The 11,772-nt window shown below is 29.1% G+C and overlaps 2 protein-coding genes across 2 annotated transcripts; both read left to right on the forward strand.

Moving 5' to 3' along the window:
- The first annotated feature begins 436 nt into the window (after nucleotides 1-436).
- On the forward strand, nucleotides 437-1,589 carry LOC106761627. The gene has a single exon (XM_014645192.2). It carries the CDS (start codon nucleotides 556-558, stop codon nucleotides 1,114-1,116), a length of 561 nt encoding a protein of 186 aa, XP_014500678.1. The 5' UTR covers nucleotides 437-555; the 3' UTR covers nucleotides 1,117-1,589.
- A 2,668-nt stretch (nucleotides 1,590-4,257) lies between these two features.
- LOC106761442 lies at nucleotides 4,258-5,088 on the forward strand. Its single transcript, XM_014644994.2, has one exon. It carries the CDS (start codon nucleotides 4,427-4,429, stop codon nucleotides 5,015-5,017), a length of 591 nt encoding a protein of 196 aa, XP_014500480.1. The 5' UTR covers nucleotides 4,258-4,426; the 3' UTR covers nucleotides 5,018-5,088.
- Nucleotides 5,089-11,772: the final 6,684 nt, after the last annotated feature.

Genomic DNA, 11,772 nt, shown 5'->3' on the forward strand with positions numbered 1-11,772 from the left:
TGACAACATCCAACCCTTTTGCTAAAAGCAATACCTTTTTTATTAATGCCAACCAACTTTCTCACTGTATGCTTATATTATACAGATGTTCAAAACATATTCTAAGGAAAAAGCTGACTTTTCCTCCTTTTGTTTTTTCAGTTACCTTTGAAAATATTTTAGAGATGGAAATGCTGCACGTGAACCTTGTAGAATTTCATCACCATATTCTAGCTCACAACTACCAAGAGTAGAAACTCACTTGGAAGTAAAATAGAAGGCACAAACATCTATCACCTTAGATTTATTATCAGACTTCGAAAAGGTATACAATTGGCATTAAATGATCTTGATCTCTCTTGAAAAATCTAGCAAGTTCACGGACACTGAAACTGACATTTGCGTTTGTAACATCCACACATGTTTACAATGTCTGATTCTGGGAAACCACAAGAACACTTATAAATAGAATCCTTCGACCTACACAGCTGAGGTACATGCATATGAATATCAATTCTTGAACCACGTTTAGCACAGTCGAGTTCAAACAGATATCCTTCAGTAGCAGTTAGCAATATGGCACCGAATGGAGAGTGTTTGCCTAGTTCATTCTCTAGAAACAGCAGCATGTGCAAACCTCCGAGGCTTTCATCTGATCACATTCAAAGAACGATCTCAGACATCTCTTTTGAGCTAACGAAGGAAGGGATTGATCTGTCACTGGCACCTATAACTGAGGTTATGGATGCCAAGTGTGAGTGCTGTGGAATGTGCGAGGAGTTCACTCCTGAGTACATAGAGCGTGTGCGTGAGAAGTTCTTGGGGAAGTGGGTGTGTGGTTTGTGTAGTGAGGCAGTGAAGGAAGAGCTTGAGAAAAATGGTGGGAAGAAGGAAGAGGCATTGAGTTCACACATGAGTGCATGTGTGAGGTTCAACAAATATGGAAGGGCTTTCCCAGTTCTTTTCCAAGCTGAGGCCATGAAAGAGATGCTGAAAAAGAACAAAATGGAAGGAAGAAGAAGGACTAAGTCCTTCAACCCAAGGGAGAAAGGAGGACAAAACAAAGGAGGCATTGCTAGAAGTTCAAGCTGCATTCCAGCAATCACAAGAGAGATCAATAGTCTTCCAATGTGTTAAGAGTCACAAAACCAACTTATAAAATAAGATTTCCATCTACTTATATATTATAAATCGGTCTTATATGATTAACATGAACTTCCAACACAATGGCGAGTTAGTTTCTAATAACCCTTTATTAGTACTATTCTGAAGATTCATTGTTCATTACTTATTTCTGTCTGAAGGGAACATGGTTTTGTATCTATAATTGTTTTTCCTACTGGCTAGTGACTGTTCCAAGTTCTGGGGGAAGAACATGGCCTTATGTTTTGATGCAAAAGATTAAAGGCCAAGTTGTGTTCTTTTGAGTATAAGGTTTTCTGGGTAACCTCTCACAGCATTCTGGTTTTTGGAAGCAAGTTCTTCTCAATTGACTTCTTGTCTGTGTTTTTTTCAGCTGTGAGGGTTGTGCCTGGTTTTTGGTCAGTGGCTATTCTTGTTTGAATCATTCAGTCTAATGTATTCTCCTGTTTTCAGGATCATTCATGAATAAAATTTACTTGATGAATTAATTGAATTAAATAAAAAATTTACTTGTTTCATAATCATGATTTCATTTATCATTGAATAACTCTCAAATTATTCATTTATTAATATCCAATGTTTATATAATCATTAAATTATTGTACAAATTTTAAACGTGTATGCATATTTAACGTATAATTTTGTTTCTTATTTTTAAAAAAATAATGTAAAATAAAATACATTTTAAGTTATTTGATACACATAATAAAATAAAATGATTATAAATAAATAAATTTTTGAAATTTTTTAAAAAGAAAAAATAAAAATAAAAAATGATATTAAATGAATATAAGAAATTTATATGTATGAAATTATATTTTTTTTTCATTAAAAAAATTGATGATAGGAGAAAATTGTTAAAAAGTGAAAAGTCAATATTTTTTTTCGTAGCTTGAAAAAAATCGAAATATCAAAGGAATAAAAACAAACATAATATAATAAAATTAAATTCGTATTTATGTTATCATCTCGTTATAAACCGTAATAAATAAATTTATGAACTTTTATAATAATTATTTTCCTCTTAGAAGGAGTTGAATATAATAAGAAAACTTTTCGCAAATAAATATACGTATATTTCAGTTTTAGCATAATAAAAAAAATTACAACCACAATACAAATTTTTTAATCATCTTAATGTTTGAACTCCTATAATAAGTGAAATAATTGAATAAGGTTTGATATTTAATAGCTCATTTATTAGAAAAATTAACTTAAATAATATGCGATGAACTTTAAAAAAATCTTTAAGGGTTTTAAATTAATAAATAAGAAAACAAAGGGGGAAATACTTCGTTCAAGACGTATGTCAACATTAATTTTTCTTTTAATAAACACAAGATAACTATTACACCAAATTTATATTTAATTATACTAATAGTTAAGAAAGTTTAAATAAAATTAACGAAATTATTTTTTTAATCAAATGTAATATTTTTTATGGCATTAAAAATAAAATATATTAAAGCGAATAAATTATTCTTTTATAAATGGTCTCAAAGTAACATATTAGCTCATTTTAAATAAGGTTTTCAGTTCTAGATCCTTTTAATTATGTAACACCTGACAGACTTAGTTACTGATTGTGAATAAAAAAAAAGAAAATTAAATTGAATAATTAAAACAGAAATTATAATAAAAAGAGGATTTTTAACTTTTTATTTACAACGATTATATTAAATTGATATGATTCATTATTGTAAAATATAAATTTTTTACTAAAAAATATTTTTTAACATACTTAAATTTTTTATATTTATTTAACATTATTTTTTATTTATATTTTACTTTTAAAAAATATAAAAATTTATATTTTTAATTTTTTTTATTTTTATATTTTGTGTCAAATGATATATCACGATATTATTTTTGTTTTTCATTGGTACAGAAAACACCTAACTTCAATCTCCAATATAATTTTTTTCCTTTTATCTTTGACTTTGTTTCCAAAAAGAGCTCTATAATTAACCCTAATTTAAGAGAGAGAAAATACGAAATCAAATTTCTATGACTCAGTATTAAAGTAAACTAATCTGACTTTAGGAGGTGAATTTTTTGTCTGTGTATAATGGTCCGTTTTAACGTCATTTTCAATCATTTCATTTGCATAATTAAAAGCCAATGATTGATTTTAATACCAATTAACTTTAGGTGGGTGTTCCCTTCTTCAACCCTAATTTTTCTTTTCTTTTTTCAAAAACTCATGCTTCTATCTTAAGCAAAAAGAAAGTCAGTTTTACTGTTTTTCTTATTTTTTCAAAAATATTTGTATTATCATTATTTATTTAAATATTTTATAATTTTTTAGGAGGTAGTTTTTAAGAAAGAATGTTAGACTGGACCATAAAAAAAAAAAATAAAATTTTGAAGGTAGTGTAATTAGACTGACTTAATCAAAAGTCAATCACAAAATATATAAACAAAAGTTTAAGATAAGAAAATAAATTACTTCTACAGATCTCATTCGAAAAATTTAGATGCAAACGAGATTTCTCATTGAAGATAACTTAAACCTGGAACAACACATCATCAAAAACTGAAGAGTTTACCTTAATTCATACCCAAAACATATAACATTACGGATTATTCAAAGTTATTTTCTTAAAAGTTAAATGTCAAAAAAGAAATTATAATTTATAGTATACAAATTAAATAATTATAAAAATGATAAAGTGTAATTTAAAATAAATTACAAAATTAATGAAAAAAAATTTAATATAAATTTTTATAGTTCTCTATAACGAATATTGAGATGTGTATCGTTGAAGTTTGTATAGTTATTTAAAAGATTAAACATGATTTATGGTGAATATAAAGATTTAGTGAGATTGAAATAGAAAGCGTGATTTATTTGGCATAACTAATTCCAGCATAGATAGATTAGTGATATAAATAAAGTTATGTTGGAAGAAAGATATTTATGGTCGAAAAAAGAAGATGGAAGCACACAATCTGAAACGTGAAGAGGTTGTGTAGGATGGAGGCTATACAATGTGGGACTTTTCTATGCCTAAAAAGCTTCCACTTCATAGTACTCCCTTCGTCCTCTTCCCCTCCAATAATCATACCCTCCAAATATAATAATAATAATAATAATAATAATAAAATAACACAAAACATGCATGCACCCATTGGTCATTCTAGTTCTAAACACCTTTCAATAATCAACACACGTTTTCCTTCTTCCCTCTATTTCTTAAACCACTATATAAACACATCCTCCTACCCTCTTCTCTCAAACAATTTCTCTTCTCTCAAACCATTTCAAACAACATAAACAAATTTCCACCTTACATATATACAAATGAAACCTATAGAAATGGAAACCAAGGCACCCATAGTAACCAAGAAGCTCTGGGACATGCTACGTGTCATGTTCTTCATGATGAGGAAAGGTATATCCAAGGGCAAACTCATGATGGACCTCAACGTCATGCTAAAGCGCCGAAGCAAGCTCGCCGGAAAAGCCATTGCAAACCTCATCTCCCACCACCACCACGCCGCCTCACACGACTCCCACCTTCAATTCTCTGCCCCGAGGGAGTACGAGTTCAGCTGCAGCAACACTCCCAGCGCCTTCTCCTTCCCGGCAATAGGGAAGCGCCACCGCCACTTCTTCGCTTGTGTCCACGCGCCCCCCACACACGACGACGACTCCGTCACTATGAACGCAGTGAAGACGGTGTTGGAGATGCTGAACAACGACGTCAAGGTCGAGACGACGTCGTCCCCTGCTCTGCCAGGGTTCGGGCGGAGCCCCATGGTTAGGCAACTGAGGGTGACGGACTCGCCCTTCCCTCTGCGAGATTCCGACCAAGACAACGACCACCAGGTCGATAAGGCGGCGGAAGAGTTCATCAAGAGGTTCTACAAGGAGCTCAAGAAGCAGGATTGATTAATTACATCACCTTGTCTACCTTGTGTTTATTTTCCTTCTGTTCATAATAAATGTTCTATTGTTGTTCATTATCAATTTTTGGATATTTTCCATCACATATATACCCCACAACACTTAATATCGATGCATGCATGTCTTTAATTTCATTACTGCTTCCATACAATAAAACAGAAAATTGCAGACTGTATTTTTTTCTGGCAAACTATATCATTTTATTTATTTTTTTCTCTCTTAAAAATAAATCGTTGTTAATTTCGTTAAAATTATTATTAACTTTTTTTTCCTCTCTTTGAATTGTTACTCTCAACTAGCTATCACTTTTCCTTTTCCTTTTGTTTGTCTATGGAGTTGATAGTCGTGCAAGCTCAACTAAACCTCCTTTATGAAAAGCAGATTTGATGATTGAAGCTGAGGAGATAAGAGTGATGATATTTTATAAGACAATTTGGCGAAAAATACGAACAGAAAAAAAAAAAAAACATAAGAGAGGATGTTGGAAAAAATTGAACAACATCGAAACCTTAGAAAAACACTCTTTTGAAGATTATAAAATATACGAATTTTTCTATTAAATATTCTGATTTCTGACAAACTTTGAAACAATTAGTAGAATCTATCTTTGGTATCCTTCCTTCGTACCCCTTTTTGTACCCAAATAAGTATATATTGAATCTTTAGATTAGATTTAATACCACCACTACCTTGCAGAAATAAAGCCTTGTCTCCTCTCATACTTGTCCTGGTTAACTCTTATAAATGAAGCATAATCATTTTTTTTTATTTTAGCAAAAAAGTTAATAATATGTAATACAAAAGATCAATCGAATGGACCAAATTATAGGAATTTGAATATTTTTGAAATATGATCTGTGTATGATATGATATCTCTGTGTAGAGTAAGCTGGAGAGTACTTGATATAGACAATATTTGGTAAGAAATTATTGCACTATGGGTTTGTACGAAAACGTTGAAAGATTTTGACCTATGGCATTTGGTTGGTGTGATCGGAGAAGATGGTTTGGTTTGAAGTGAAATTGGCTTTTACTGAAAAATACACGGATTCATCGAGAAGTAGATTCATCGATAAGATAAAAATACTAATAAAATTTGAATCCACGTAAAGAATTAATATCACTCTTTATTTAAAATCTTAAAATAATAAATTAATGTTTCTTTTACTTTTATACTGTATTTTCTCGTTTTGATTCAATGTAAAATTTACTTGAATTTCCAAGACTCCCACTTCCTTGTCCTATTGTCTGCATAAATGATTCCACAGACACATCCAAGTTAAACTATTAACTATACCTTCCTCTCAACTTTTGCTTTTTTCCTTTAACTTCACCTTTTTTTTCACTCGCATTAACCACTTATGCAAACTTTCTAAAATACCACTTTTTTTTTTCTTTTTTTTGGTTGCTTAAGCTGGTTATTGGTTATGAAAAAAGTGTCCACGCCTCCACAGGAAGATGACCCACACATAAAGAATAGGGCAACTGAATTGACATTGTTTAATAAATAATGCTTTTGATGTTCCCATTACCAAGTACTTGCCTTTAAAGAAAATAAGATAATGGCAGTTCATATTATAAATATATTTATTTTTATCTCGCATTTATTATTTTTTATAATAATTTGTTGCAATAGCAAAGTGAGGTGGCTGATTTAATTTGTTGTTTCTTGCGGGCAAAGAAGAAACGGTGGAAACCAGTGACCCAGTCGTTTTAACTTTTGCAATCACAATGAAAGGTGGCAGCGTAAAGCCAAAAGTTTAGGTGAAGTGTGTGCTCAAACTATGAAATTAAAGATGTCTGAGAGATTCATATGGGGACACGTGTACATTTTATAACTTATTTTCTTTTTTATAGATATACCTTTCACGTGTAATAATTGTTTCACACTATATATCACATTCTTCTGTATATGTTACCATTTCAAGCTCATTTCAGAATTTTACATAAGTAAGAAAGACAATATACATGTATGTACATTTTGTTGATGTTTACAAATATAAATATATATGAGTAAGTAATAGTGTGCTTCTATTCCTTTACATGCATCAAAGCAATTAACCGTATATGTTTTTTACTTTTTAGCTGTCTACCAACAAAATTTTGAACATAAAATTATATAGTATATGTCTGGTTTTACTTTTGAGACCTGCTTTTTGGTCCATAATAGCTCCCTTTATTTAGCACCATTGAAAAGCTTGAGTTATGGAGTTCAAGTTTCAACGTTTGACCCTAACTAAATTTCTCATGATACCTTGTTTTCTACGACCTTTGGTTAAAGCTAATGTATAGGTTCTCCTCAACTCAAATTTTGCTTCTATATACTTTTTAAGAATATGAGAAAACAAATTTAACTTATATATATGTATTCTTTCATTGAATTTACATCAATACAATAAAAAAAATAATGAATCTGTTTCGGTTTATGAGATCAAAATATACTATGTAAAATCAATGAAAAATTGATACATATATTATATTAAAATGTTGTGATAAAAATCAGTCAAAATATTATTTTCTTACTGTTTTTTTCGGAAATGTTTCAAAGAGTTAAGGTTCATATAGAAAAAGTTCTTGTTCGTAAAACTATAAGAGCATTCTTAATTTATTCATAAGAATTAGAAACATGAAACAATCAGAATAATAATTAGTCCTTAATATGAGTTTATGTGGTGTAGTTTTATCCACGTATATCGCAATTATGTTGTATGTTTGAATGGCGATTTTATTTTATTATTTTTTTATTCAATGTATGTTACCTTCTTGTATAAGATATTTATGTCACAACCTGAATCTAGCAACTGATTAGAATTCAATTATTGAACTTAAGTGTATTATTATTGTATTATTTCCCCCTTTTAACACGTTCAAACGTAAAATAAATACATTCATACCCTTTTTGTAATGGAATGTTTGTTTTTACATTGTTTTGTCTTCTATGGATGGAAGTGGTTGATAAGTCGAAATCATTGTAATGCATGAGGACTTGGATCATGGAGCAATCGCGGAATTCATGATTTAGCATTCATAAGTTTTTTAATTAATTAATTAATCGAGATGATGATGTTGAACTGAAGGTATTCAAATCTATGATTATCATAACCCTGTCATTTTGTACACCCAACTTTGAGATGAATCTTTGTTCCAAAAATTATAATCATATAAATATTTTTGTCTATATATTAGTCAGTTAATTATAAATGGGAAATTTAAAATAGATAATATAGTATGACTTCTTTTATTTAATTTTTGTTGGAAGAATGTTGCAGATTACATGAGTATAGGTTTTTCTTATAACTTAATTCTTAGTTAGAGATGGTACGAAGTTTGTATATAACCTCCTACACCTACCCGGTCCAAAGAAGAAAAATATGGTCAAATTCGTGATCAAATAATAAAGTTAGAATAGTTATATAGTAAAAGAAAGACAGACTTTAATGGAGAACAAACTGATTAGAATGAACATTAATTAACAAAAGTAATATGTTTATTACATCAATGATTACATCAATATTTTTTTTACCCCATCAATAATTCAGATAGGTGCAAAAGGTTAATCACATTAATTGAAATCATATGTTTAGAAAATCTAACTCAGTAGTATACAGTATTTGCTAAATATGGATTATTATTATTTTTGAATTCATATGTAGTTTTTTTTTCAAGTTTTTATCCATTTTTATTTTATTTTTCTCATATATATATATATATATGCAAATTATGGATGCGAATGACCTAAACTAAGATATGAATGCAATCACATTTTATTCACACATTAAAATATCCTAACCTTAAACTTTTGCATGCCCTCAAGTAAAGACAATTCAACTAACACATAATGATAATGCAAACACAATGATGAATGAATTTAAATGGAAATATACCCTCTCATCTCAAGTTCAATTCAAACAATGATATTCCCCAAACACGTTTAAAATGTTTTTAGAATGATGACTAACTTGTTGGGTCCCTAAATGAAATTAATTAGTTGAAATATGACACAAGACATAAAGGCAGGCAATATTTGAAATTTTAGTTTCTTTTTTGTAAAAGATTTTCTATTAGGTTCCTGACTTAGAAGACACTTACCTGTGAACTAAGCATGGATCTTCCACTCGAGTCTCAAAGGAGTGTCTTTCTTCCCCAGTAACATATAGTCTCAAAGGGGTGTCAATTTATTTCATTTTTATTTATTTTTTTTTTGTTTTTTTATTTCTTTTTACTTTTTATTTTTTTATTTTTTTGACAAACAATTCTCCAGTAACGTGCAATGAGTGTCACCATAGAAACCTAACAAAAAATCTTTTTTATTTTATTTATGTAAATCTCAAATATTATCTTCCTTAATTGTCACAGTGTCAAGTCTCACTATGTAATGTGTGAAGTTTCCCAACAAGCAATCACAAATAGATATTCACAGTGTGCTTAGAAGATGTCATTGAATAAACATAGAACTCAAAGTTAAGATGATACATTTCCATTTAAACATGAAATGCAATGTATGTAGTCTGTGCAAATGTAAAAATGATGTAAGATGCCATGCATAAAAATGTTTCTACTATTTTTTTTTTATGAAAATATGCATTTAGCGAGAGTACATTTTTCCAATTTTATCCATATGCAAGGAAAAGAAAATAAAATTGGGGGCAGACTTAAAAAGAATTATAGGTGAGTTCAAAGATAATGATAGTCCATATTTAGCAAGATTATCTGCTACTGAGTTTGTCTCTCTAAAAACATGATTCCAACTAATGTAATCAAATTTTGCACCCATATTAGTTATTGAAGAGACAAGAACATAAAAAGGATGACCTTTTTGGATGACTCCCCAATTAATACGTTGTATGGCTATTTGAGAATCACTTTCCACTATCATATTTTTGTATCCCATGGATATAGCTATTTCCATTCCAATCTTAATGGCAAATAATTCGGCCTCCGCTGCTGAGCCGACTCTTAAGACACTAGAGAAGGCAAAAAGAAATTCACCATCAGAATTTCTAATAATACCTCCAGCCGCTGCCTTTCCATCATACGTGTAAGCTCCATCACAATTCATCTTTACAAATCCCTTTAGAGGCGGAATCCAACGTACTAATCTGGCAGCACTTGATTTATTTATCTAGAAAAAAATATAAGAGAAGCATGCTATGAATGAGTGTCTTTTCTTCATTAAAAATATGAATCATCATATGGATAACATAATAAAAAAAGGGGATTTATTAGGTAAATACAGTACTAATAAAATCTAAATCTAATTACATAAGGGTTTATCTTGTTAGTATCAATCCACCAATGTAAATTTGGACATTCTTCGCCTTTTGGACAATTTCCATTTATCCAATCCTTACATGTTGTCGGTGATGATTTTTCAAAAACTTTACTTTGTACCTCCATTGTATAATTGAATAACCTTCTTGTAAGAAAATGATGGTTGGAAAATCAAACTTGGGGAAGGAATTGATGATTGAGGGTAATGGAATAAAACTGAAAAGAAAGACGTGAACACCAAAATATAAATCCTTCTTATGTAATAGTATAGATGATATTACTTTTCACCAAAGTGTTAATTCGCATATATAAGATAAAATAAAAATTTTGTAAATATCCTATTAAAATAAAAAATATTATATTTATTACTTAACGCCGTAACATTAAAAGTCAGATAAAAAGGGAGCAAATATTACATATTTGTTTCGAATTAAAAAAATGTATTCCTACACGGCAATTAAAAAAAAAATAATGTATATATTGATCTGGTCAAACGAAAATGAATTTATAATAAATTATTCTCTCAAAAATATATATAAACTGGAACGGAGAAATATATACTATTATACAGGAAGAGAGAAATATTTATCTTATTAAGTTTTAATATTTATTATTTTTGTAGAAATATTAATTAATGCCGTTTATTAAAATATCTTATAAAATGGGCAAATCTTTTTCTACGATTTAAAAAAATAAAATAAAATAAAGAAAAAGGTGGAAAGTAGCGTGGTTCCAGAATCTAGGGGTAAAAGTGGAGTTAGGAAAAAAAAAGCTCATTTTCTTTCAAGTTAAGCTTTCTCCAATTCCCTTTTCCACTACAACTCTACATTCCTCCATAATAACTTCTGCAGTCATAGATTTAGCAATAAAAATATTATTAAGTCTGTATATAACTAATAAGGATAACAAAGGGTAGAAACAAATAGTGTCTAATTTTTTCTTTTATTTGTAACTAAAATGTTTATTCATGATCTATTTCGTTAGTAGTTAAATATTTGTTTAAAAAATAGTTATGATATTTTAAAATCTACAAAATATATGTAGATACATAAATATTTTAAAGAAAATAATTTATATTTTTAAAAATAAAATCTAAATAAAATTAAAAAAATATAAAATATAATGTAAAAAAATTAAATTATAAAATAGGATTTAATTTTAATTAGATTGAAATTAATAAAATATAAAATTTTAATTAAATATAATATAATAAAATATAAGTTAAATTTAAATTTTAATTTTTGACAGATAAATATCAAGATATACAAGTAATATAATCCACACAAATACCAATTAATTGTTATTAGAATAATAAAAATATTGTGCTAGTAAATATTATGAATAAGAAAAAGGTAGAACTGTCAAAATGGGTAACCCGGCTCGACCTGGCCCGGCCCACCACGGGTTGGTCACTTAGTGAGCCAACCCAACCCGGCTCATTTATTAGCGAGCCAGAAAAACTTGAACCC

The sequence above is a fragment of the Vigna radiata genome, chromosome 5 (genome assembly GCF_000741045.1).
Source record: "Vigna radiata var. radiata cultivar VC1973A chromosome 5, Vradiata_ver6, whole genome shotgun sequence".
In the NCBI taxonomy this organism is placed as follows: Eukaryota; Viridiplantae; Streptophyta; class Magnoliopsida; order Fabales; family Fabaceae; genus Vigna; species Vigna radiata.

Bases quoted from the DNA above. Each gene is read 5' to 3' on its own strand.
- LOC106761627 (XM_014645192.2), top strand. From the start codon at position 556: ATGGCACCGAATGGAGAGTGTTTGCCTAGTTCATTCTCTAGAAACAGC.
- LOC106761442 (XM_014644994.2), top strand. From the start codon at position 4,427: ATGAAACCTATAGAAATGGAAACCAAGGCACCCATAGTAACCAAGAAG.